Genomic DNA, 25,926 nt, shown 5'->3' on the forward strand with positions numbered 1-25,926 from the left:
CATTTACTGTCTTATGATTTAATAAACAAAGTATGCAGCCTCTGTGTAAATCCTGAATTGGCATTTTCTACTATTTTTCATCATTTACCTCTTTCTATCCATCTGTGGCGTGTCCAGGGTGGTCTGCTGATTCATGGCTTTAATCCAGTAGATGAGAGCCTGGAAAACGTAAGCCACATGCTTCAGCGAGCACACGTCCAGCACCGGAAGCACATCAGAGTGCTCATCATTGTGGGAGCGCATCAGTGACAGGGCGTAGTTCAGGAAGTCACCACGTGCAGACATCATTCCTTGACGAGCCGTTAGCAGTGTGGCTGCCCTCCTAAAACAAATACTAAATTAAGTGTGGGAAGCAATCATTTGTTTGCATCATGTAAGAGTAAGAGTTCAATTAATTCATTGACCACATTAAGTGAAAAAGCTTACCTGCGTCCTTCCAGAGTGCGGAGGCTGGCCTCCTCTCGAGCAGTCATGCGCTCCCTACGAGCTGAGTGCTGGGAGGCATGGAGCGGGTGACTGGGGTGACCGGGATCTCCAGCAGATGACAGGGCTGAGCCGTATCGCAGCTGAGCCTCAGTGGAATCCATGATGGACACCATCCAGTTCCAGGTGGGAATTAACTTTTCTTCTACATAGTTCTGGTTCACACAACAAACATTTCACTCTTTGCTCACATAATCAGCTTGATTCCAAATTTTGTTTTGCATTCCTTTTAAAAAGCACTAAATAGTATTTGTGGTAGGGTTGAATATTCTATAGTTATGCGTTATGTAAACTATTGCTCTTAGCATTGCACTGTTAATAGTGGAGACTAATCAACATGAACTCCTTCTGCTGAAAACACATAATGCAGATCTTAAAAGACTCCAAGCCATTATACCTGCAGGTTGACAGCATCCTGGTAGGTGAGCTTGACAGCAGCAGGATACTGGGAGTAGACAAGATGGTTATATTTGGGAATCAGACTCATGAGGTCTGAGATCTGCCTGATGACAATGCTGTAGGCGCGGGCGAGACTGCTGGCAGACGTCAGGTAGCTGCTGGAGTTGCTGGCCTCCAAAGCTGCCGCCGCTGCAGCGGCACTAGAGCTGATTGCACTTGAGCGCCGCAGGTTAGTGGGGTCAATATATATCAGGCCCGTGGAGCTTGCTGTGGAGGGGGGAGGGGAAATGTTAGTTCTGAGACAGTTTAAATTTTAAATTAAAACTGCAGAAGCAGGTGGACATTTGCTGACCGGCTGGTGTTGAGGTGCTGGAGGGAGCGCTTCCCGGTGCCCTTTGGCTGGGGGTGTTTCTCACAGCCCACTGCATGGAGCGAGGAGCCTGAGCTGCACTGTTAGCATGTGACGCATTAGTTGTCCTTTCCAGAGGCTCATCCAGCAGAAACGTCTCCTGGTCAACATCGTCACTTTGGCTGCTGCTGCTGTCTGAGTCACTGGAGTCATTGGACTGAGAGTCATCCTCTGAAAAGAAGGCAGGGACACTGCTGGCACCTTTAAAGTAGGGATGAAGAAAAAAAATAAAGAAGACCAGTTTAATGTTCTCGTATTCAATTTGACCTACCAGTCTTTCGCTTTCACATCAGACTTATCCAAGCAGGAGTGCGGGTTAGTGAATCACACCACTACAAGGCAAAACACCACCAATACGAAACTGGACACACTGAAACACCGAGTGAGAACAAAACTGGACACTCTGGTGTTCAGCTTGTGCTAAATCATACATGGTTTCATTTTCTAAATATTTTCAAGTAAAAAAAAAAAAAAAACTATTCAAAGAGAAAGAACATCAATCTCTAACTTGACAGAATAATCTACAAGAAAGTTTAACATCATCGTTAGTAGCAAATACACTCTTTAGATGACCAAGCAGGAAAAAACCCACACCACTTGGAAAAGCTAGAAGTTGATTAGTGTGTTATTTGGATAAAAGACCAACAAAGCTACACTTGTGATGAGGCATTAGTTAAAAACGGCAGACAACAACAGAGAAATGTGAGAAGGGGACGGACTGAAGGAACTCTCAGCAGGAAACTGTGTATGCACTTTGCAAATTCACTCTTGCCCTGATATCTGTATATGCATTAAAGTAAAGAGGAGCTCATACCAAAAATAGGAAATGCCAAGGACACCCTACTGCCTGCAAATGAAATACATTTGGTATTCAGCCAGGGACCACTTTTCCTTCTCTGCTGTATCATTATCTCTCCAAATATAAAATCCCCACAATCCACAACGCTGACTGTCGAGCATTGTGACTCTGACTGATTTACAAACAAAATTTATTTTTGCAAGCGATTAGACCAAATTAGACCGATTCAACACAAAAATGGTTACGATTTCAGTCAAAGGGAGTGACAGTTTAAAAAAAAAAGAAAGAAAGAAAGAAAAAAGGGCGGGGGTCATAAAACATTGAGATTTTCAGGGGGTTTTTTTTAACGCAATTAAGGTATTAGGTAAAAGGTGATGGTTTACATAAAAGCAGTTGACTAACCTGCTTCAGAACCAGCAGTAGCTGCTGTAACAACGCTCCTGCGACCGCTGGCGTTGTCCTGATTGCTGTGGTTGCTTTCGCTGTCGCTCTCCGTTTCAGCTGCTGCCAACAGGTCCAACTCCATGTCACTTCCTAGAAAACAGACATGACCCCATCCTAAACTCATCTGACTTTGATTCATAAAGATGAACAACTCCAACTATATCTTACCATCCTCATCGTGCTCATCGTGCTGGCCTTCTGCTTCAGCATTTTCCTCTCCCTGCTCTTCCTGGTCGTCGTGATGGTCTTCCTCCCCAGCTACACCCTCTACAACTTCAACCTGTTAGACACACAACAGATTGTCAAATAAAAAAAAACTTTGTGGCAAGACATACCTGAAATTCTACAGTAACAGGAGGACAGAAAAAAAATACAAATATGAATAGAGTAAGCTTGTGGGCTTTAGCCTCAGAAACAGTAACCAACATGCAGTGCACACATGCACATCCAGAATTCATTATGGCTCTAATGATTTAATAATGAGGCTCCCCACCTCTTCCACATCTGCTGATACAATGTCATCCTGCTCCTCATCTCTTCCTCTGACAGGCTGAGACTGGCTGCTGCGCCGGGGCTGAGGGTTCCTGATGATATAAGAGGCAGCTGTCTGGCTGGAGCTGGAAATGTTAAACACAAGCTCATTAAATGAAATAAATAAGGAAAAAAAAAAGGAGAGTGGATTCTAATTATCCATAATTTAAGTACATTTTACAAACTACTTTATCACTCCACTTGCAATGAGACAAAGTCAAGAAAACCAATAACCTGCTGGACTGGTCAGGTGAGGGTCGTGGTGGCAGCGGTTCAACAGAGAAAAGCTCCTCGCTGCCCTGAACAGCATCAATGCTGGTGCTGGCCAAAGTGAAAGGAGCGGTCGGTCTTGCAATACCCATTCGCACTGGGACAATTAGTGACTCTGCTACATTACACAGCTCCTCCACAGCATAGGGCAGCAGAGCCTGGAAAACACGCCGACATTTCCCAATGGGCTGAGGGATGAAATTGCTGTATGAGGAAAAATGGAGAAGAGTTGAGAAATGGTTGTATTACATAAGAAAATCTTGTCTAACTGGTATCAAGTATGTCAGCAAATTATAAACAAGCTTTAGCCTTGGGCCGTTCTTTTCATTTGTTCTGGTATAACCTTAAGTGGGATTTATGCTTCTGTGTTAAGTCTTTGCTGTAGTTAAGTCTCACGTGGAAACCATTTAGAAACCCTACACCATAATTTGTGCTGAAACCTGATGTGCACCTCTCTAGAAATGTAACTAGATGTTGCATCGACGCAGCCCGCAACATCTGTGATTGGCGTGTTTGGTACCGTTGGACTGGAAATGGAAGAGAATGAATCATCTCAAAGGGAGAAAGTCCACTTACAAGAGATGTGTTGGCCATGACAATGCAGAGCAATTGGCACAACTATAAATGCTGGCAATATCACTGGCTACTTGTATAGGCCATTGGTGGCTCTACATAAATTTAACACAGACATTCACATTAGTCTAAAACTGAGCTGTTCTCAAAAACCTTAAAGTCGATTATCCAGTTCTTGACCACTAGGTCAATGATGACACTAAAACTGTCATAAAAGAAAGCAGGGACTTTTAAATGCAACTTCATCCCCGGCTTTTTACAGTAGATTACTTCAATGTTAAATCCACGACAGAAAACCCTTCTGAAACCCTAAAGCGTAACCCAAAGTGCTGCTACCTGCAAAATCAAACCGTACAGGTATAAATGCTGGTAACAGCTGCTTGATGGTCATGGATTCAAAGCAGAATTGTAAATTAAACAGATTAATGTAGACAAGAGAATTCTTTAAAAAGAAAAAAAAAGAAAAGTGTTCGGCAAATTGTGTTCTTACTTTTTCTTTTTTGATGACGCCATCTCCACACTGAGGATGACAAAAACTCGGGCCACAGAGCGCAAGAACCTTCTGGTGACGTTGATAGCCTCCTCTCTCCGACCGGGTGTGTACTTGTTCTGCAGCTCCTTTACCAGAGTACCCAGTAACGTATCTATGAACTAATACAACAGGGAGATAAAACACCCGATGAGGATTGTCGTGCATGAATACAAGTCAGTAAGTTACAGAGTGACCAATCCCAATAAAATATGTTACCAGGGTTACTTATTTACACTGAATGTGAATTTTACACTGTGTGCACTGGAAACGGAAGACTAACTGCACTTACAGTGATGTCAGGAGCACACTTGACAATGAGGCAGTGAGTAAAACAGTCAAGGCGAATGGTGCCACTCTGCTGATTCAAGTAGACCTGCTCTTCAGGTAGGAGGTGAGCAATTCTGCTGCTGGCACTAAGTCTGGGAAACAAGAAATACAGGATTGAGATACAAGCTACACAAATTACTACATCACAGCTATAGTTGATTGAATATTTGATTTGGATTATAACACACCATTTAAAATCGGGTCTGAATAGTGCAATTAGTGGATCAGACTTGTTCAGGAAAAAAAATGCATTCTCAAACTCCAATGCTTCTGATACTTACGGGTCTTTATTCTCCTGAGAACCAAACATGATCATTGACTTTAGGGCATTCCAATCCTGCAGGACTCTCTCCAGAGCCAGCTGAGCAAAGCGGGGAGGTTCTAGATCGTGGTCTGGCATGTCAGAGTCTGAAACAAGAACACGACAGCTTTCTCTCAGGATCTGTGTTCTGCTTTCAAATGAACTCTTGTAAAATCTCTAATTAGCATGGACCTAAAGTTAAAAAGGTGGGTAAATGAGACAAAGGTCTTGAACCAACCTTCTGCATTAGCAGCCTTGCGGTTCCTATCTTCTCTGATGCGCGGTGGTCTGTACTGACAGTGCTCAACACTCTGCCTGGCAACAGTCTGCACCAGGAACAGTAATATATGCTCTCCCCTGCAGATAGAAACAAGTCAGACAGACCTACCACCTCTGCTCACTTATGTAACACAATGGAGCTTTAGCAGAGTGGCAAGTTAAATTCTAAATTCATTTGCCAACTATAAAGAACAAGAAGCACTTCTATATGAAGCAGACAAATTAAAGCCTGGGGCAGAGTTCACAGGCTCACCTGCTGTTTGGTGTTGTAACCAGGTTTGTGGTGGTGAGTAGCCTGTACAACAGATCCAGGCGAGCTGCCTTCTGACCAGCTATGAGCGTTTTACACTTGCATTTCTCCCAACAGTCACAGTACGCTGTAGGTGAAGTCCTTTTCAACCTGGGAAAGAGGATATACAAAGTCTAGTGACTTAGTTTCAAGAGCTGGTAACAATGGTAAGAGAGACGAGCATTAGCAAGGAGTGAAAAAGCCCACACTGAAAACTAGGACTTACTTGCAGTCATGTCCTTTGTGACACACCCTTGCACATTCAGTGCAACAGCAGAGGGACTCCAGCAAGCCACATGTTCGACACTCAAAGATATCCTAAATACAACGCAAGTGTCATGAAAAATGTCAACATCTATAGAAATATATTCGCAAAAGAGTTTGGCCATTCTAAAAGTAGACCGCTTACTTTCCAGACACACAACACTTCTTCTAGCGAGTACATTTTAGTGTAATGGGATTGTCACAGGCTGACCTGGTTAATGTGCTCAGCTCCAGTCCATGTAAAACTGCAGGTGTCGTTGCAGCAGAGAACATACAGGGGAGAATCATCTGGGTTTGTACCCGAGGGGCAAATCATTTCCATGAACACCGAATCAGCATCCTCCTTCTCTGTGATACCCAGGTCACCAACTGTGTTCAAGACATTTGGGGAACAACAAAAAACCATGGAAACACGGGAATGCCACTTATAACACTTCAGTTAGCTGCTGGAAGCAGGGCACCAAAATAGGTCAGGATTCACATAACTCATGGATAACCTCCAATGTTCCAGCTATTTCCTAACCACTTACAATGATATCAGATGTACTAAAAACTCTGCTGCTTTCCCAGAAACTGTTCAGAGATGGCAGCTGGTTGGTAACACAATATTAGTGCAAATGTCTCCATGCCTGCTCCGTTTGATTAGTGTGAAGATGTTAATGCAATACATGTTCTTGAATTTAGACACTTTAACACAAAGGTTTCCAGCGAACCAGTTCTCAGCCAGCTTGTTAACTCACCCTTGGCCATTTTCTGTGCAGCCTCAAGCACGGTGATAGCTGCTGGGTAAGCTCTCCCACTGACAGCTAGCATGAACGGGGTCATTCCTCGGGCATCCCTGTCAAACAAAGGCAACAATATGCATGAGCACTTCCAGGAGAGCACCTGAGCAAACGATAGCAGGGGAGAAATAAGCAGATTTTCAGTCAATTTTAATGCAGTAATAAAGACTCTTACTTTGCAGAGAGCAGCTCCCGTAAGTGTGGCCTCAGAACAACGCTGTCACACATCAGCTTAAGGATAAGGTGGGCATTGGCCTTCCTGTCTTTAGACTCAACCACAGAAGGCTCAGTGGACGGCCCTGCTCATATGGAAAACACATACAGTTAGTCAGTAGGCGTTACAAGATTTAAGCATAGAGCTGGCAATTCATTTATATGATTTATTTATATTTATAGTTCTCATTGATACAATCGTTCTTCTGGTTTGAATTAGGCGGATGCTACTGTTGTGCCGTCCTTTTTTGTTAGGCGGTCACAATGTGACTTTATCCCCGTTCCTCCAAACACCCTGACACAGCATGTTATAGGTTTCTACGTTTCTAAGTTACCAAAGTGTTGGCTCCACTGCTACACAAGAATTTCCGGCAAAGACTTGGTTTTCCAAGTGTCAAAAGGTTTTCTTTTTAAATTTACCAAACTGCTTTAGTGGAAAAGAGGCACGTGATAAAGAAGGTATGCACCTGGTATTGTGGAGGTGCTCGGTCCCTGGCTGCTACCAGTGGAAGCAGTGGTGAGTGAACCCACAGCTGGTGCTAAAATGAAGTCGATGTCTCCATCTTTTCATGAAAAACAAACACAGTTTGTATTTTTAATAAAATCAGGATTATGAAAATCAAAAGACGGTTGTTATTGTAATTCTATAAAAGGAAGGGAGGGCACTTAAATTTTAAGGCTCCACTTTCCAGTAAGGTGGTGCAAAACTACCTCACTGATTAACAACTATGGTAAAAACAAAAAAAAAGACATTGCACTGGTCTGGGTGGATTTCTACAAGTACAAGTGAAAAGACCATCAAGAACTCCATAGTTGCTAAAATAATAAAAAACGCCCACACAATGAGTCAGAATCTATTTATTTGGAAATCTCAAAAATGATGACTGTAAATTAAACAGCAAAATAACTTCTGCAATATTCTACAAATGGCTACCACTGTGTGTTTTACATTACATTGAAAAAAAATATCAAATTCGATGTGTTGCTGGAGAATGGTTGTGTCAGAAATAAAGATGCATTTAATTTATTTTTCTTTGTTCACTTTAAACACCACATAAAAATAATCTAACTCTACCATTTTTTTCAGATGCACTCACCAGGGTCCATGGGTGGAGGGTCAGGAACCCAACTTGGTGGAGCAATGGGTGGGGACACAGGATCCTGATGGTCACTGGATGACGGGCCAGATTCATGTCGACCAAGACCTGCTGCTCTTAAAGACCTCCGCATCATCTCCCTAAGACGAAGGCTAGTGACAATCCCCCCAAAGACAAACGAGTCAATAACTTAGATCCTGTTTCGGTGGTACTGCCAAAATGGACAGCCAAAACATTTCTTTGCTGTAGGGCATTTTTTGTTATACATTCTGTGGAGCTCATTTACCCTCTGCTGCTGGAGGAGCCGGTCCTATTTCCAGAGCTATTGCTTGAGACCACAGAGATGGCATTGGCAATCGCCTCCACAGCAGACAGACGCTCTGCAAATGTGTTCCTCTCTGACCTTTCAGCTTCTGAAATGAAATAACATGGTCACTGAGCGTGGAAAGGAATTAGCTGAAATACATATACATATATAATACATATAACATATAATATCTATATGTTGATGGATTAAAATACTTGCTTCATTAAAAAAAAAAAAAAAATACTGTTCCTTACTCTGTGTATTTGTATATAGAAACTGCATGATTGAGGATCGTTCATGAACGTACAGCGTGTTTTTTAATGCATGGAAACTGCCTGCAGTTGGATTACATGTTACATATTGTTTTAAGAGTCACCACAGGGGTTAAAGTCTTTACATCTGGCAAGTTTTTAATTTCCTATCAGCCTCACTTTTCCCATTCTACTACATTAACTGAGGTTGAAAGATGGTCACAGCAGATGGCAGAGGAATCTTTCTGGACATTTGCAGGCTACTTCCAAAGAACATAAAAGGCGTAAATCACTGCAAATGGCAGGTGTGGCCATTCATTCTTTTGAGGTAAAGTATTGCCATGACTTTTCGGGCATTTCCAACTCCATTTCTATTTTTACTACTTCAAGTCCCTATTATTGATATTAATGTGAGCGTTCGAGTGAAAAGTCACCTTGCTATTGTATTTCTAACAGTTCCAAATTGGCAGGGGAGAATCTGATCGATCCTAAAAGACTTTTTTGTCCACACAGTCCACAACCACACACACACCCACTTACCTTCCTCTTCTTTGGTCTCCTTGTTACTAACGGGGAAGCAGACTGAGACGGCAGCATGGAGGATGTTGCGGTTTCCATCACATCGATGACCCAAAAGTGCTCCGAGGGCTTGGCTGCCCTGATCTAACAGGAAGGCCTGCTCAAGGTTGACCAGGTACTGCCGACACGCCTCATAGTCGCAGCGCAGCACATGCTGCATTAGCGTCTGCTTCTGAAAGTGAAATAACTTGTGTGAGTACTCGTTATAATCTACATAGCATTCTGGTCTTCTATAAAGGAGGAGAGCAGGGGCACAGAGCAACACTGATCACATTGACTTGTTCTACTTGGTCAAGTACATGTTAATGTTATTAGCACCCGAGCACTAAAGTTTATTCAGGCTTTTTGAGGGGTTTAACATACTCAAAAACTCCTGACATTTTGCACACAAAATGAAAATCAGAGTATTTTAAAACAAAATTTGGTAAACACGTGTAAAATGCCAAAATGGAGAAAAAAAAAAAAAAAAAACTAAATGGGACCCCAACAGGAAGTCCACCATTTTGAGTTTAAAATGGCAATTTTGCAATTTCCAGGCGATGTAATTATGCAAACTCCTCACAGGGATTTTATCAGATCAACTTTATATTGTGTCCATCTAAACTACAGAACTGGGCCATATTAAATCGCAGCGCTTTTGAGCTTTGGTTGCAGGTGGCGTCTGTGATTCGACCATTTGTCATGAAAATTTAATTTCCTCTCATTCACACATAATGAATGACATACATCAGAGTGACAATTGGAAACGTTCAGCAAAGCTTGACCGCAGCATGCTCTGACGTACGCCAGGGTCCGATGGGCATCTCATCGCTGCTTGAAGCTTAAATTTTTTTTGTTTTCTATGAATGAATTAATAAAGGTTGCGTTTACCTCGATAGCCATAATAATAATAGCAGCTTTCTTTTTAATGGTGGAGTTTGAAGGGAGATTGGCCAGAGAGTGCACCCCCATTCCCAGGCTGTTTATAGGTGGGAGGTCCAACCAATCAGGATCTCGAATTCCACCCATGCAGTCTTTGGCCATAGGGTAGATTGTGCCATTTCCATCTCGGAGGATGATGGGAGACTCCTTGATAAAAATTAAATATTAAACATTTAAAGTGGAGCATTGGGTAAATATTTGTACAACGTGTAGTGAAAACATGCTGGTCCTCAATAGCCTGTCTCACCTGTCCTGCAGTAAAGATAGCCACATTGCGCTCATTCTGCCCGAGGAAGGCCAGGTTACTAGTAGGGAAGTTATTCTCCTGCTCAGCTTTGCCTGTGGCCAGGTCAAAGATGCAGTACCTTACCCAGTTACCAGTTTTCAGCACTGCGTGGACTCCTAGAAGATGACGAGATGATTAAGGTCAGGAGATATTGCAGATAAAGAACTCTATAGAAGGCTGACCTTCAGAAAAAACTCACCTTTGGAGTCAACATTTACAGCCAGAATCTCAGCCTTTTCTGGGATACAGAGCTTTTTAGGTGTTCGCTGAAAACAGTCTGGAACTTTTGGAGTGCCACCAGTTTTAACCACCTGTCAAGCAGATGGAGATGACAAAGTCAGTGAACCAAAATATCTGTAGATCATCAGTCAGATACATAACTCAGTGACTGAAATTAAGTTTCATTTACTGGAATGAAAACAAGCTGTGTTGAATCAGTTAATACCTGTAGCTCATCTATTCTGAGGAGCCTACAGTCCTGCAACAGTGATGACGGGTCTGAATCAGGGGGAGCGGCAGTGCTCTGGTTGCTCATGCTGCTTGATGTCCCAGGAAACTTGACAGCAACATATGCGCCATCGACTTTAAGCACCTACGGCATAAATAAAAGTAATAAATTGTTAAACTGAGATGCAGTTAAGGAAAAGCAAGAGTCAAAAAAATAATAATCAAAGTTTGACCTTCTCTGTATTCAAATATTTGCTTCAGATGCACTTACCTTTCCCACAGGAACATTTTTAACATCTTCCACAAAGACTACCTCTCTAAGAGGCCACTGCTCCTCATTGACCTTTTCTTCCTCTTTGGGAGCTGGTGTGGAGCGTCTTCGCTCTACAAGCGGGACAGCACATTTAATTTTAGTCGTTTTATCATTGTATATCATTTACATTAAGGTACTATAAGCAGCTCAGAAAAATACTTCGAAATAGGCCTGCACAGTACAAAAGAAAAGAAAAACAAACAAAAAGGTGAAGCTTTAGTGTGTACTTGTGAAAAGTAATTAAAACTGACAGTTTGCCACATGGTTCATGTGATAAGCAGTTGTAAGAAGGCAACCAGATATGCCACAGTATATAGTGCGAGTTGGCCACATTTCCTTCACAGGAAAACAGGCGGGGGGGAAAAAAAAGTTGCTGATAAAACCGTGTGCACCATCTGTTTCAAAGTCAAAGGGACTAATGAGAGCACAGAGAGAGGAAGAAATTGGTTCTGTGCCTGGGAGATAGGAAAGTCAAGCCTTGGATGTTGTTGATACAGCAAATAGTTAAAGAGAGAGATGGTATGAGACAAGATTACATACTGTAGGGCAGAGAGGCACTGCTAGCAATGGAAGAGGTATCACTGCAAGTAGATGCTGGGGAGGGAGGAGGACCCATTTCAGTCTTCACCAGCTCTGGCTTGCTTTCAGTCCTATGAGAGGAGACCAAGACAAATGGATTCATTTTCCTGCTGTTTTTTTGAGCATACTACTCTCTGCAACGGCATGTGTATTTCACTTATTTCTATTGACACAGAATGAAAATCTTATGATCAAGGTAAAATCCATCTTGCCAGGCTTCAAGCTACACACCTGTGGCTGGCAGTTAATTCAGGTCTATTACTATCCTGACAAACTACTGACTAACAAAGCTGCACCAAGAGCATACTTTCAGGTGCAACAGTACATAAGATATAATTCACCCAATCACCTACCAAGTCCTTTTCCCCCAATTTGACTTCATTTTAATAGCAAATTTTGCTTAGAAAGATGCCAAGAATTGTCTAATGATGAGCTTACTGCACAGCTACCGCGACTACCTGCTTGGTAACTTTCAAAACTAGCATATGGTAGACCCATCATTGGCTTACTGAACTAAGTATGTGTCCTTTTCCAGGCAGTTACCAACGACGACGTAACATAACAAACCATCTGCTGAAACACTATTCAGATCCAAACATGTAAAAGCTTTCTACTAAATAAAAATGAAACTGACTTGATTTCCTGGGTCTTAGTGGTCTTCTCCATGTTCTTCAGGCTCTCTGGTGAGCGCAGCTGGAACCTGCAGCTGTCGTTCATGTTCCAGACAGACTCCAAGAGGACACCCACTTTGGGAATTCCAGCACTGACAGAAAAGGCCACTGCACCGGCATGGTAAAGGGGATTGTTTCTCAAACACACCTAAGGAAAAAGAAACTCGTGAATTGATCGGTGCCTAGTGTTTATTACATACTTTAATTCGACAAGCTACCCAAGTATATTTCGTTACTCATTTTAGCATTTTTTAAATATTCTTATTTGGTAAGGTAATTCCAGAGCTAAAGCTAGAGTAAACTTTGAGATGGCAAATTAACTGAGGATGAACTTGGGTCCCCATTTCCCCCCCCCCAAAAAAAAAAAAAAAAAATAATAATAATAATAATAATAATAAAGAAATAAAATCTCCTCAAAACAAAAAAGCTAAAAAAAAAAACAAAACAAAACAAAAAAACCCAACAACATACAAACAAAAACAAGTTTCTTCCTACCTGTGTTCCCACAGTGATGTTGGGTATTGAGGAGATGCCAGCACTGGATTTTGGCTTTTTGTTCTTGGCTCTGGCCTTTTCAAGCATCTTCTTCCTTTGACTGAAAGGCACAACACCCCTGCAGAGAGATGGAAGCAGTAAACTTAAAACAAAAACAAACAAATAAAAACAAAAAGCAAAACACTTCACTGACATCTACACTTTTCCTATGATACAATATACAATGCTCTCATGCCGACTGTGACATCACTTGGTAATCTTTGCATTGTACCAAAGATTACCAAACTGTGTGACTCCTTTGTGTGTTTTGCCATAAGACAGAGGTTACTGAAGTTGATGTACAAATTTTCAGGATCTTTTGACATTTTAAAAATATCTCTTTAGCTTTTTCTTTTTTTGTGGGGTGGGGGGGTTAGCATAGAAAAAATCATTTCAATCAAACTATATGAACAGGGAACACAAGGTGTACAATTTTCAGACACAAAAGCTGGAAAAAATAATACATGCATCACTGGTAGCACTTAGTAATGTTATGGCACGTAGACACGTAAGTGCTACAACTAACACGGACAATTCTTGATTTAACCTATTGTTCTGCTCGTAATGAACAGTCCTGGCTCGTAAGACAAACTGAGTGGTACGACAATGTTATGGGGACGCTTTCAAGCGAATGTTGCCATTTCCCGTAAACAACTAGAAATCAATGTAACTTCACAGAAAAACAACATTTTCTTCTCACCACCAGTAGAGGCTATTCTCCAGCTGTGCACATGTGTAGAGTGCACAGCAATGCAGCGACACCATGCGTTCCCCCTGCAGCTCAGGGAAAGCCTGTGCACTGTGCTCCAGCTTTGAGGCTACGGTGCTCAGTGTTTCGTCCACCCAGGTTGCCACCTGCATGACATCCATACAAACATCAGCTAATGAACAGATGATTAAATAAATGTCAATTGTTAGAATAGTTCATGAACAATTAAAAAAAAACCCAAAACAAACAAACAGCAATAATTGTCTCAAGGCTGCACAAACAACATTGTTCTAATGTAAAGAAGAGCAATTAAAAACCTACCTTGTTGGTCTCTGTAGCTACAGTGGCCCTGATGCTATTGGCAGACAGTAAGGTAATCTTCTCATTAGCCAGCCCCAGGAAGGACATACGTGGGTGATGAATAGCAGGATTCTGATGTGACAAATACCAGGAAGTTAGTGATTTAAGCTCTTGCTACAATAAAAGATACATATATATCTTATTTCACTAGATTTTAGTTTTTCTTCCAGTAACACGGGTTGAATTCATCACCTGTGGATTCCTGTAGGGTTCGGATTCACTCCACTTCCACTGATACAGCTCTCCTTTGGAGCTCACAGCTACCAGCTCTGAGAACATTGCTCCAATGCTCACAAACTTCACACCATCCTAGAAAGGAAATTGAAGATCTCAGCAAATGTAGGATCAAGAAAAACTTCAATCCAACTCAACTCCAATCATGATGCACAGACACCAGACGAACAAAGGAAACAGGTGAAATCTCCACTTGCCTTGCAATAATGACGCAACTTCCTGTTTGTTTGTTTGTTTTAAAAAGACAATCTCTGAACAGTCTTCTGTGCTTTTCTTACCTTGTCAGGCCACCACTGGAGCTCCTCTCCCAGGGAAACGGGGCTCTGCACAGGGATACTCTTCTTGTCAAGACTTTGTTCCCCCTCACGGCTGGTGGAACCGCGCTCCGTGTCAAAAGAGGCCCCGTCGAGCCACCGACGCTCACGTAACCTCAATACAGACTCACGTTCACGCAACAGCTCTGAGTCACGCTCTAAGGGAAGAAGGAGAACTGGTATGCAATAAGGTCACACCAGTGGGATAGAAGTAAGCCACTCTCTGGGAAAGACCCGTCAACATCGTTTTAAGAATAGAGAGAGAAAGATAGATTCTTTAGAATCACTATAATGAAAAATCAATCAATTTCAATACTTGAGATTGAGTGGGAATCTAAATTATACTGTGGTGAGTCACATTGCACGCTCATTAAAATGCGAGACAGAAGAGGAAGTGGATAGACAGAAAGAAAGCATGCATATGGGCTAAAAGTGGGCTAGGGAGGGTTTTAAATAGACCCTTGAAGGGTCCTTGTTAGGACAGGTGGGCCTAGCGGGCCTTTCTCAGAGAGCTCACAGTATGTACTACAGCCATGCAGCATAAAACACCAAACATTCATAATATAAACTCAGCTAAACAAACTAAAGGGAAATGTACACTGTAGACCACGAGAACCATTTCGCTTTCACAAGCTTTACAGAAACACCTGAACGGTGGTTAACTGTAAGTGCAGTATTTGGCATTATACCCACAGTCGCCTTGATTTCCAGCTTTTCAGTAGTATTCCCTTATAAAGCCATCCCCAGATGAACAAAAGCCATCACCAGTGCTGCCACCAAAGCCTTTAGAACACCCTGCCTTCCCATCACTAGTCAGAAGAGAGTTGTTGAGTTACCTCTGGAGGATCCCAGACGAGACAGTGACGAGCGTCTAAAAGAGGGATAGCCAAAGTAACTAATGTCCTCAGAGAACATGGCATCAGCATCAATGATGACGCTGGGATGGGCTGAATGGATATCTGCATCCAACAGGGACATCAGATCCTCTGTACAAGGGAAGCACACATAAAATTTCAAATTTTAAGACAGAATCATAAAACCCCTCAAATCTTTTTTTATGATTATGGTAAAACAATTTCAATTTACAATGATCAGAATTTAAAACAGCAAAACCTTTTGCCAAAAGCCTACTTATATCTTAATGTGCTGCACTCAAATTAAAAGTACACTGTTTCAGTGTTAAAGAGTAGTGATTTCACAAAACAACGTCATTACATATGAGCCATTTGCCATTTGTGTGACAAACCTCCAGGGAGGTAAGACTCGCTGGCAGTGTCATCGCCATCATCTCCATCTTCATCATCCCGGCTCAGCAGGTTATTTACGGCGAGGTTGACATCTAGGTTGGTTCTCTGGAGCTCCCTAATGATCACACTCCTGGATTTCCCTTGAAGAACTACCTGGGCCTGGGGAATGTACAAGGTCACAAAAGTAAAAAACATTTCTCATGAATATCACTGTTAATTACTGTAAAGACAGGATTAAAAGAGGCTACAAAAACATTCTTAAGAGGAAGGGTCTGTGTAAAGGCTGAGCGTGCTGTACCTGAGTAATGAGTTCTTCGGGGATGACAGAAGCAGGTATGACAGGCTGAGGCTGGCTACTCAGAAGTCCTGAGCCTCGGTCTCTTCCTGTACGGATGACCCTGGTCTGTCGACGGGAGTCACGAGCTGCTGTTGACGACCTACCCGATGTGCCTCCGCCTCCTCCGCCTCCTCCTCCACTGCTTCCACCTCCTGCTCCACCTCCTCCTGCTCCTCCTCCACTTCCACCTCCACCACTGCCTCCATTTACACCAGAGCTCCAGCGACTCCTGTTACATACAGTTTAAAGCCACAATCAGACACAACCGCAAAAACACACCACCTGACTACAAACACGCACACATCTGATTACAAAGGAATTTGGTCTTTGTGACAGCAGAGACGGGTTAGTCCACACTGAGATGGAATCAGCAAGACTTAAAAAAAAATTAAAAAACCCACAAAATTCTGATTAAACTGGTGCCCCTTTTCCTCATTTAATTAGGCAAAGTGAAAGAAAAAAATTTCATTGTAGAATAATAGCATATACACAGATTAATTTCCTCCAAGAGGAAGTAATAGATTTGTTTATTTGGGATGTTCGAAACCATTGTTCCTAGGCATTGAATTGTATTAAGGTCTTACAACAACAATATTTTGTAGTAGCAAGTGGTTCTCCAGTGGTCACCAATATGAAAAGCAGTAAGAAAACCACAAGGATAAAAAAGCTGATGCTTTTTGATGCGTCCGCTGGGGATACATTTATTTACATTTTACAACACCCTAAAATGTTCTCACCAGAATGTGTGGCAGTGAAAAAAAAGCAAGGAAAACACCACTAACTCACTGCTGAGCCACTGTTAAGCTCTATACACTGAGCTTTCACAGGACCATTCGACTGTCAGCCCTGCCAGAACTTACCCAAGGGTGTTGCCTGCCAGTCTGCCCAGTGTGTCAGAACCAGACAGGAACCAGGGTGGATCACTGGTCCTGCCTGGCCTGGAGCTCCTTCCTGTCCCTGAACCACTGCTCAACTTTGAACTGGAAACAAAAGATGGGAGATCAGTTACAAACCTACAGATGTCCCAAAAGGACTAAAAAACAAACAAACCAAAAAAATCCTCTCGCTTTTTTATATATATATATATATTTTTTTAACCTTTATAACCTGGGTTAACAAAGTAAATTTACCCCAGGTATTAGTTAATTTACACCCCTTGGTTCAGGATTCATTTTATTATTAAACTATGAAACAGGAGGGGGTATTTTGGAGACTAGCATGGCAACACCCTTGGGAATCAGAATTGGCTGCAACTCATTCCTCCATCAAGACTTTCCATTTTTAAAAGTTCTTGGGTTTTGGGGCTGCGAGTGCTTTCTCCTAATAATTGAATAATGTATGAGTCTAAACAAAAGTAGTTTGCTGCAATATTCCTAAGTGATGTGTTGTACATTTGTATAATTTGTCTTTTGAATGAAAGAAAAAAACCCTTTAAACGAAACATAATCAGGTATTACTACACTGTTACAGAAGGAAATGCAATACAGAAAAGGAAAGTCAAATGATTCAGATATAATAGAAGCAAACAACAAATTCAATCCACCAGTCAACAAACTGACACAATCCATTACAATTCAAAACCACACAAATGTGTTTGTTGAGTATGCTGACAAACTTCCCAAAGACAACTTGTCAAGGCTCTTTTCGTTGGGCTTCCCAACAACCCACAATAGTGCCAAATGAATAGCTAAGCCATGTCCTGTTGTTCTGCGAGTCTGTGGCAGGGAACGAAACATATGCTCTACAGCAAAATCTGGAGCAGAGGGCTCCTTAGTCTCTTACTGCCCAACTCGCATGCATATTGAACAGCTAGTATATGAAATCACTGTTGGATGTTGGTCTGCTGGCAGGACATCAACAACTATCAATGAGACACTCACCAAAATACATGTACATAGCCAACGAGAAACAAAGCAGCTAGTGAAAAGGTATTTTTATAGAAACATACAAACAAACAAAAAAAAAAGTTGTGGCAAATGGCGCACACACTTGCTCAGCCAAAAAGGGAACTGGCTTTCAGAACCTTACAAAACAATTTTAGGGCTGCTATGTTTTTAGTCTATTGGTGTCAAAAAAAAAAAGAAAAAAAGAAGCTTTTTCTTTTTATATTCGAGGTACAAAAAAAATTCCTAAGACAGAGCTATACTGAGAAGATTTGATTTGAATTAAACTAAAACAAGAGCATCTGATATTCAAACAGCAGTTTAGGTAAGATAATGTATAGAAATACATGTTTACAGCTATAGATTTAAGACTTTGGAGCTAATCTTTGTTGAAACAGACAATACCACAGTAATATGCTAGAAATGAAACCATGTCCAAATGTGTTATACTCGCCAAAAAGGGCATAAGTATTGACTAGAATTCACATTACAGCAACCAAGATCCATGAGCCTGAGCATATTCGCTGCATCTTGAACGAGACGTCTCCACAAGCAATCTGTTTTCCAATTCAGTGCCAAAGCTAAAAGCTAAAAAGGTTTCCTGGGACAAATCCCATTATAAACAAGTCTCTCACCCATCGCTGCCATCCGGCTTGTTGAGCTCCAGGCGATCCGGCTGGACAGCAAAGCTGATTCTGCATACACGTCCATCCTGAAAGAGTCGCAACAGTGACTTTTAATGTATTACATTAATCAAAAAGGGAAAACAAATACATTTACATTAATTTATTACATTAGGAAATGAAAACAAAACTGAGTAAAATACAGTCTTTTCTTTAAACTATTTTTCTAAGCTAGTTAATTAGCATGTTAACTACACCATACCAACTCATTTATCACAGTGCAATCTATAATTCAACATCATCATAATGTGGCATCAGCTTGACATGAATAAACACACTCAACACTTCAGCTAAGCATCTTTCACCCACTTGCAATATACAAACTGAGGTCAACTAACTAATGACTCTTCACTGCAGTGTTCAAACTGAGCTGCACCAACTGCAGAATTATGACGGATATTAACAACATATTTAAAAAAAAAAAAACCTAGTCCATATCTACATCTATTGAAGCATATTATCTCATGTTGTACAGCAAAGTCAGAGGGCATCTGATAACTGTGACCTGGCAGCAGATCAGCAGCTGTTTGATTTGATGACTTATAGCATTACCTCAAGGAGAAATCCGGCATGGTTTGGACCGACAACACACTGTTTTAGGGTGGCCTGCTCCAGCAGACTAAGGTGTGGATGACTGCATTAAAGGAAAAAGAAAAAAGTGACCCAACACAGGACAGCAAGCAAAATAATGTTTGCAATAAGTGATCACACTGAATAAAACCACCTAAAAATACAACGCAGATACACACTCACCTGTTATAACTATACTTGTTGAGCTTCTCTGAGACTTCACGGAGTCTGAGAAAAAAACAAAACAAAAACAAACTACATTAACATATCACCCAGACCAATTTAAGACCTCAATACAGGTTCCTGTGTGAGAGTCAAAAAAGCATACTGAGAGAAATGCTGTAACATGAGTTACTGTTTATATACACAAGCCCTTTTAATTTGCATACAAATTACTGTAAAACATTTTTAAAAGCGCAAAGAATATAGGTGTATTTCAGAAGGCTTTAACATATATGCATCTTTTCAGTTTATCTGAATGATCATAATGATCTCAGGACAACTTGTTAATTCAATTCAATTCAATTAGGAACTAGGAAAACAAAACCTCTTTTCTACCTTATAGCAAGACAAGAAAGAAGCCCACGATAAAAGATGACAATGTTAAACACTTGATAATGTTTTGCTTTTAAAAAAATGACATACAATAGGTTGCTGATAACACACACAAAAAAATAAATGTTCTTGATCAGCACTGACGAAACATCTGTGGGAACTTGTATGTGATGATGTTTGTGCAGCAAGCATTATGAGCCTGTTTGAGTGTGTAGAGTCAATGGAATGACTCAGTGTTACCTTTTAAATTTCTCACTATTTGAGAATAAAAATGTATATTATACTTAAATTAATGAATGGTTACAAACTGGTAAAAACTCTCTCTTATAGTTCTGTTGATTTTTGTTTAACTGTAGCTAAAAGGCTCTTTGTTAGGCTCCAAAGTTTCCTCTAAGAAGGACGATCCATAGGAAGATATCAGTCAGAGGCACAAGCCAGAGTTGTAGTATGCATTTGAAATACCTTGCAGCAAGTTCCCAGACATGGTTTAAGTCAATAACCTTCATTAAAAAATAAGTTTATGATCTGGGACTAAGCTTAATCCACGCCTGGAAAACTGGGCCTCAGTCAGTTTTTAATGTACTATATAGTTCAAAGGTTATGAATCCACAACCCACCATTACTGGCAATGTGGAAAAAATTACACTTCATTGATTTTCACTGCTTCATGCCTTTTATCAAATAGACACAAAGCAGTTTAAAGAAAATATAAAATAAATTATAACAGCTCTTTCAAGCTTTGCTTCGAGTTGCCCCAAGTGTAAAGTAAACTATTTTTGGTCCCTTTTCCACTTGACAATCCTGACAAATGTGCTGTAAGATTGCCTATATTAACATTTAAGATGAGTCATGACCACCATCCAGCTGTCTGCAGGCAACTGAATCTTCTATCTGCAACTCTAGTAAGAACAATGTGAGGATGGTATGAAAATATCACATGCTTAGCCCTACATGGTGTCAACGAGAAATTGAAATGGTCCAAATAGAAAACAGATACTGATTTTTTTTTTTTCCCCAGAACCACCTGACAATAAAAAAATAAAATAAAAATCTTCCACTGACACAATGAAAAGCAGTTGTCTGTCTTGCCAGTCCAAAATAATCGTTTTAATTGGTAAAAAAAAAACAAAACAAAAAAACATTCAAGGATTGCTGTAAACTTTTAATACTCTGTTTTATAACTTTCTGAAATAGGCAGCCTAACTCTGTGCTTCTGCAGTCCACTAAAAATCAGCACAGAAAAAGAAAGAAAGAAATTAGACATCAACTTCCATACTTAATTTAGACTATCAGTCTCTTTTATGAAGAAGTGTCCCATGTCATGAAACCCATTTGCACCTCACACACTCAAGGAAATGCAGTTATCCAATCATGCTTCAGCACACACGAGGTCTGGATTGCACAATTTCCTGAACTCTTAAGTGCAAAAGATCACTGGTGATGTGATGAGTGACCTAACTCAAAATGCAAACTCCAAGATGTGAGAAAAACAAAAAGCATCACAATGTACATGTTACTGTCAAGGCCAAACATGCAAAATCACATAAATCTCACTACTTAGACATACAAAAAAAGATATGTATACTAAAATAGATGCACAGCCTATGCAGAATGTCAGAAAATGCCAGTAAATATGCAATCTAATTCCACCCTTTAGAAAGCAATCAAATGCAAGGTAGAATATAAACAGGAAATATTTTTAAATTACATCCAATGCCTCTAAACCACTGGGACATAACAACAGAACACGCAGAATTCTCATCAGACACAGAACATATTAAAAGCTCATGCCTCACTCCTAACACTGCAAAAAAGTAAGAGAAAATGACTCACAAAGCATCCAGGTCAGCCATTCACTACCCTTCCCATCAAACAAATGGTAGTACCCTAGCACAGACAAGTCTATTCCCTTCAATGAGCCATTTAAAACTGTTTCACCGCAGCAGAAAAAAACCCCACATAAAATATCCATCTCACTACAGGGGAATGCCATTTGCCATTTCACTGTCCTAAATGAATGTGTGCAAGCAAACCTCAGGTCAAACAAAGAAATCTGACCAGATATTCATGCTAGGCAAGCTGGACTAAGCCTTTTTATGTCAGATAGAAGCACTTATCTGCTTTGACAACTGCAAATTCATGGAGAAGATGAGAGAGAGAGAGAGAGTGAGTGAGGAGGAGGGGGGGGGGGGGGGGGGCATAGCACCACATGGTGACAGCAGCATGCAATGACATGCATGCCTGGGGATCGAAAAAGCCTGACCTCTTTTAAGGAAGGAATAGTCCATACAATCAAGATGTTTCAGCGGTGCCTCTGACCATCAAGAGCAAACTGCGCTTTCCTGTCAATCAGACCAAAGCTGATCCCCGCAGATTTGGACCGTACATCAACCAACAGAGGATGTTTAAATCCTCCCGTGCCCATAACCAGTATTTAATCTCAAGGTCATTCTAAAAACACTTTGACTTCTTGACCTCTTTGTCTTTAAGTAGTGCAGCTCATTAATCAGTTAAGTCTCAATGGGTGTTATAAATAGTTTTATCATAAATCGCATGTTCTGCCAAAAAAAAAAAAAAAAAAAAAAAAGGGTCGTAAACAATCTCCTGGACACCCTCGCTAAACCCACCGATAAGGGACCGCTTCAGGCCAGAACTAAAAATCCATAAAGTCAGAGTGATGTATAACAGCACTTTGTTCCAAGCAACAATGTAGTATGTGGCCAAATACACTGTGCAGTGCCACATTGTATTAAGGCAACAGTGAAAAGACTTAAAATGTCGCGTGTGAGCACTCAGGGCAATTTAGAATCCAGCACAGACCGTAAACTTTAAAAGCCTTGGTTTGCCACCTTATTAAAGTCAATAACAAGATTAATTTGAATGCGATGGTGCTAACAGTACTTCGCTGCATATTTTAGATATTTATCTCAGTGCGCAATGCTAAAAGCAGACAAGCGGTGACAAAATTTCAAATGATGTTAGTAATTAAATGCTTAATGAAGCGTCAAGAAAAAGAAGACCCTTCCACAAACGCCCTGAAATGCAAATATTTGGCTTTCTTAAGAGCGTGGTAGCGAATTAACTAGGTTGCTAGCATTAGCAGCTAGCTATCGGTAAGCTGACGTTAGCCGCTGCATAGATCACGGTAAATCAACAAGACGCTCGCAAAGAAAACAATGACACTTGTCAAAGAGCGTATATGGTAACAGTAAAAAATTGAAATCTTTTTCGTGTACAAAGCTGTGTTTTACAACCTTTAATACCCTCTCTTTACCCCATCCCCCAACCGCGGAACTTTGACTAAGAGCCAATCCATCCAGAGAACCAAGGAAACCGACAGCTAGCGTTAGCTATTCGACTGAAAGCCAGTTAACAGGTTAGCATGTTAGCAAATGACTCTGTTTAGGTAGCAGCAAGCTAACAAGGATCCCTCAAAATGCCGGGCCTCGTTTTACCCCCCGAGTGGGGGGGTCATTTAAATAATTTAAACCCGAACATATTCACATGACAATGTCAACATCGAGCACAAATATTACCTCGAATACTAAGCAATGCTGCCCGCACATAAATATTGATTTCAAGTCTTCTTTTTCTACGGGCCGCAACAAAATACCTGTCATTGAGCTGATCCTCGGTCCCGGGCAACGGGTGAACCACGAAGTGTATAGATGTCATTGGGCTAATCCAAAATCACACCGAGACGTGTGGAAATGGGTACTCTTTCGATTACTGTATATATGAGGATTCATAGGAATCTTTTAAGGGCGAAAAAGCTCGAGTTAGATCCCAGCCTCCTCACCCACATGCCGCCATCTTAACTCTAACCAGCTTCTTCTGTGTGTGTTGATTAGTGCACATGCACTCGCTCCGCTGGTTGGACCTCTAGCACAAACAGGAAATAAAAAAATTGGATGGGGCTGGCCTCGAGAAGAAAGACATCTGTAACAAAAAGCCAAGCGTTGCACTTCCACACTCCGAAGGCTTTGTTCTAATCCAGTGCACCTATTGCATCTTAGTATGTTTTGTCTGTTAGGCAGTCGAGGTGTTCATATGTTCACTAAAGCACTATGAAGGTCAAAGAAAGGGTTAAATTTTGCGAGGTTACCTCTTTAAAAGCTGGAACAATAGAATAGAAAAAGATGAGACAATTGGTTTTAAAATAGAATATCAACGAAAAAGAAGCAGCACAAATTTGTGCCTTTTGTGCAGTTACAAGCGGTATAGTTTTTTTCTATTAAGAATTGCGTCATTATAATCTAGCTTTATTGTCTGCTTCCAAGTCAAAATGTTTAATCATAGATAAAATATTCTTTCTAAAGCCATTCAGTTAAAAAAGGTATGTACAATGCATAACACGGTAACTAATCAGTGGTAAGAAATGTATTAATGTCAGCCTAAAATGCTAACACGATGAACTGGACTGCTGTTGTTATAATAATGTTTCACAGCTAGCACTATTAGCTTTAGCGTTTAAGCTACCCAACTTGAATTCTTTGCTACCGTCCACTGTACTGTGGCTATTTTCTCCCTGTGAACACGTGTGGTTATGCAGGCCTCTGTGCGTGTCTGTAACTAGTAACTGAATTGAATTCTTTGCTTGTATGTTGTTTGCGATTTGCTTTTGCTCGCCTCTTTGTAAAACAATATTTATGAATAATAAAATATTAATGAAGAAATTAATGGCAAGTATACTTTGCCCCTACTTGCAAAATTTCATCCTTGAGTTAAATCAAATGAAAGGATGATGAAAAAACAACAAAATAATAATAATACTAATAATAATAATATCAGATGTCATTCTGCTAGACAGATAAACTGTATTATATAGAGTGATAGCACGAGGTGTGAAAGATTTCCTGTTTCTGTAATAGGTGTGTATCTGAATCAGCTCCTTGAAGCCCCTCTGCTTCCTGTCTAGTTAAGTGCTGCAGTCGAGGATTACTTAAGACTGATAATAGTTTGTTCAGTGATCTCCTCACCACCACAGTTTCAAAAGAGCCAGCCTCTCTAATCATTTTATGCTACCATCAGAGGTAGCATCACCACCTCTGATGCTACTCCTTCAGCCGACCACACCAAAGTACACTGCACTTGCCAGTACAGACTGATATCTCGAACAATTTGCTGTGGACACTGAAAGCAAACAGAGCCTCATCATCCCCTTTTGTATATGGCCTCTTTATTGGTCTTCCAATTCAGTCTGTTGTTTATGTGGATCCCCAGATACTTGCACCCTGGCACCACACCAACGTCTTGTCCCAGGATTGGGTTGTGTGGCTGTCCTCTTCCTTCTAAACTCCATCACCATCTCTCGGAAGCAGATGATTCCTCCCAGACCACTCCACAAAACCGTCCACTACTGCTCTGTACTCCCAATACATCCAACCACCTTACAGTTGTCAGAGTAATTTTGCAGACTGCTGATGTTTCTGAAAAATGTTTAAAATTGTGATTTGTCCTGTTAATTTACCGTCAGCTGGTAAACCAAATATTATTTGTTGCAGATAAAGTAAGAGCAACATCAAAATCTGAAAATAAAATTATAATTTTTTATATAAGTAATTATTTATTACTCAAAAGTACTTGCAATATGGCGACATGGGGATTGTTGTTGGGTTATTTGGGGCCTCTTAAAAAGATTACGCATTTTGATTTATAATAGCAAAGTATAAATCTGTTATGACTAAAGTAAAATTATGACTAAATTAAAAATAAGAATAATTATTATATTGAGATGCAAAACTACATTTTAAGACCTTCATAAATTCTGCTCAGGGATAAAAACAAAATCAGATTATACTCTCAATCCATTTGGAAATAGGTATATTTAATCCTGTGTTTGGTTTTTCATTTTTTTTGCTATATAACAAATATCCAAAACAACAACAGCAACAAAAAAACCCAACCAACACTTACTATTAATCCATTATTTTGGCATATAATGAACATTATTTGTAATAAAAGATCAGATGTACTTTATTCATCCCTAATTCTGGGCAAGATCATAAAACAAGACAGCTCCTAAATTAAAAAAAGAAAGAACTCAATTAAAAATAAAGATGAAGAGCTCATTAACTGACAAATGTAAGTAAATAAGTTAATATGTATTTATTTAAGTAGTATCTAAGTAAAATTAATAAGAATACCCATCTCA

The 25,926-nt window shown here is 40.5% G+C and overlaps 1 protein-coding gene across 5 annotated transcripts in view; it reads right to left on the minus strand.

The window, feature by feature from the left end:
• ubr5 (ubiquitin protein ligase E3 component n-recognin 5) overlaps window positions 1–23,602 on the minus strand; it is a 30,380-nt gene extending 6,778 nt beyond the window's left edge. For 3 of the 5 annotated variants that reach the window (XM_085366143.1, XM_085366142.1, XM_085366141.1), the window contains exons 1-41: window positions 23,386–23,602; window positions 19,401–19,445; window positions 19,200–19,281; window positions 18,600–18,676; window positions 16,942–17,061; window positions 16,043–16,310; window positions 15,744–15,903; window positions 15,334–15,483; window positions 14,462–14,673; window positions 14,142–14,258; window positions 13,911–14,021; window positions 13,581–13,735; window positions 12,842–12,959; window positions 12,310–12,494; window positions 11,637–11,746; window positions 11,055–11,167; window positions 10,782–10,928; window positions 10,536–10,647; window positions 10,298–10,452; window positions 10,000–10,197; window positions 9,091–9,301; window positions 8,279–8,405; window positions 7,993–8,144; window positions 7,363–7,458; window positions 6,858–6,981; window positions 6,641–6,738; window positions 6,112–6,269; window positions 5,863–5,954; window positions 5,601–5,747; window positions 5,307–5,425; window positions 5,049–5,175; window positions 4,730–4,859; window positions 4,399–4,559; window positions 3,300–3,539; window positions 3,028–3,151; window positions 2,703–2,814; window positions 2,493–2,624; window positions 1,235–1,492; window positions 881–1,149; window positions 427–638; window positions 89–322 (exon numbers count right to left, since the gene is read on the minus strand). In XM_085366143.1, coding sequence (XP_085222269.1) covers window positions 89–322; window positions 427–638; window positions 881–1,149; window positions 1,235–1,492; window positions 2,493–2,624; window positions 2,703–2,814; window positions 3,028–3,151; window positions 3,300–3,539; window positions 4,399–4,559; window positions 4,730–4,859; window positions 5,049–5,175; window positions 5,307–5,425; window positions 5,601–5,747; window positions 5,863–5,954; window positions 6,112–6,269; window positions 6,641–6,738; window positions 6,858–6,981; window positions 7,363–7,458; window positions 7,993–8,144; window positions 8,279–8,405; window positions 9,091–9,301; window positions 10,000–10,197; window positions 10,298–10,452; window positions 10,536–10,647; window positions 10,782–10,928; window positions 11,055–11,167; window positions 11,637–11,746; window positions 12,310–12,494; window positions 12,842–12,959; window positions 13,581–13,735; window positions 13,911–14,021; window positions 14,142–14,258; window positions 14,462–14,673; window positions 15,334–15,483; window positions 15,744–15,903; window positions 16,043–16,310; window positions 16,942–17,061; window positions 18,600–18,676; window positions 19,200–19,281; window positions 19,401–19,445; window positions 23,386–23,447 — 6,020 coding nt within the window. In that variant the 5' untranslated portion in view covers window positions 23,448–23,602. Of the gene's footprint in view, window positions 1–88; window positions 323–426; window positions 639–880; window positions 1,150–1,234; window positions 1,493–2,105; window positions 2,139–2,492; window positions 2,625–2,702; window positions 2,815–3,027; window positions 3,152–3,299; window positions 3,540–4,398; window positions 4,560–4,729; window positions 4,860–5,048; window positions 5,176–5,306; window positions 5,426–5,600; window positions 5,748–5,862; window positions 5,955–6,111; window positions 6,270–6,640; window positions 6,739–6,857; window positions 6,982–7,362; window positions 7,459–7,992; window positions 8,145–8,278; window positions 8,406–9,090; window positions 9,302–9,999; window positions 10,198–10,297; window positions 10,453–10,535; window positions 10,648–10,781; window positions 10,929–11,054; window positions 11,168–11,636; window positions 11,747–12,309; window positions 12,495–12,841; window positions 12,960–13,580; window positions 13,736–13,910; window positions 14,022–14,141; window positions 14,259–14,461; window positions 14,674–15,333; window positions 15,484–15,743; window positions 15,904–16,042; window positions 16,311–16,941; window positions 17,062–18,599; window positions 18,677–19,199; window positions 19,282–19,400; window positions 19,446–23,385 lie in introns of all 5 variants that reach the window. The other 2 variants (XM_085366140.1, XM_085366139.1) reach the window with 2 other exon arrangements.
• Window positions 23,603–25,926: the final 2,324 nt, after the last annotated feature.

This window comes from Diplotaxodon limnothrissa, linkage group LG11 (assembly GCF_057381915.1).
Source record: "Diplotaxodon limnothrissa isolate DT_005_m linkage group LG11, D_limnothrissa_male_GT1.1, whole genome shotgun sequence".
NCBI classification, from domain to species: Eukaryota; Metazoa; Chordata; class Actinopteri; order Cichliformes; family Cichlidae; genus Diplotaxodon; species Diplotaxodon limnothrissa.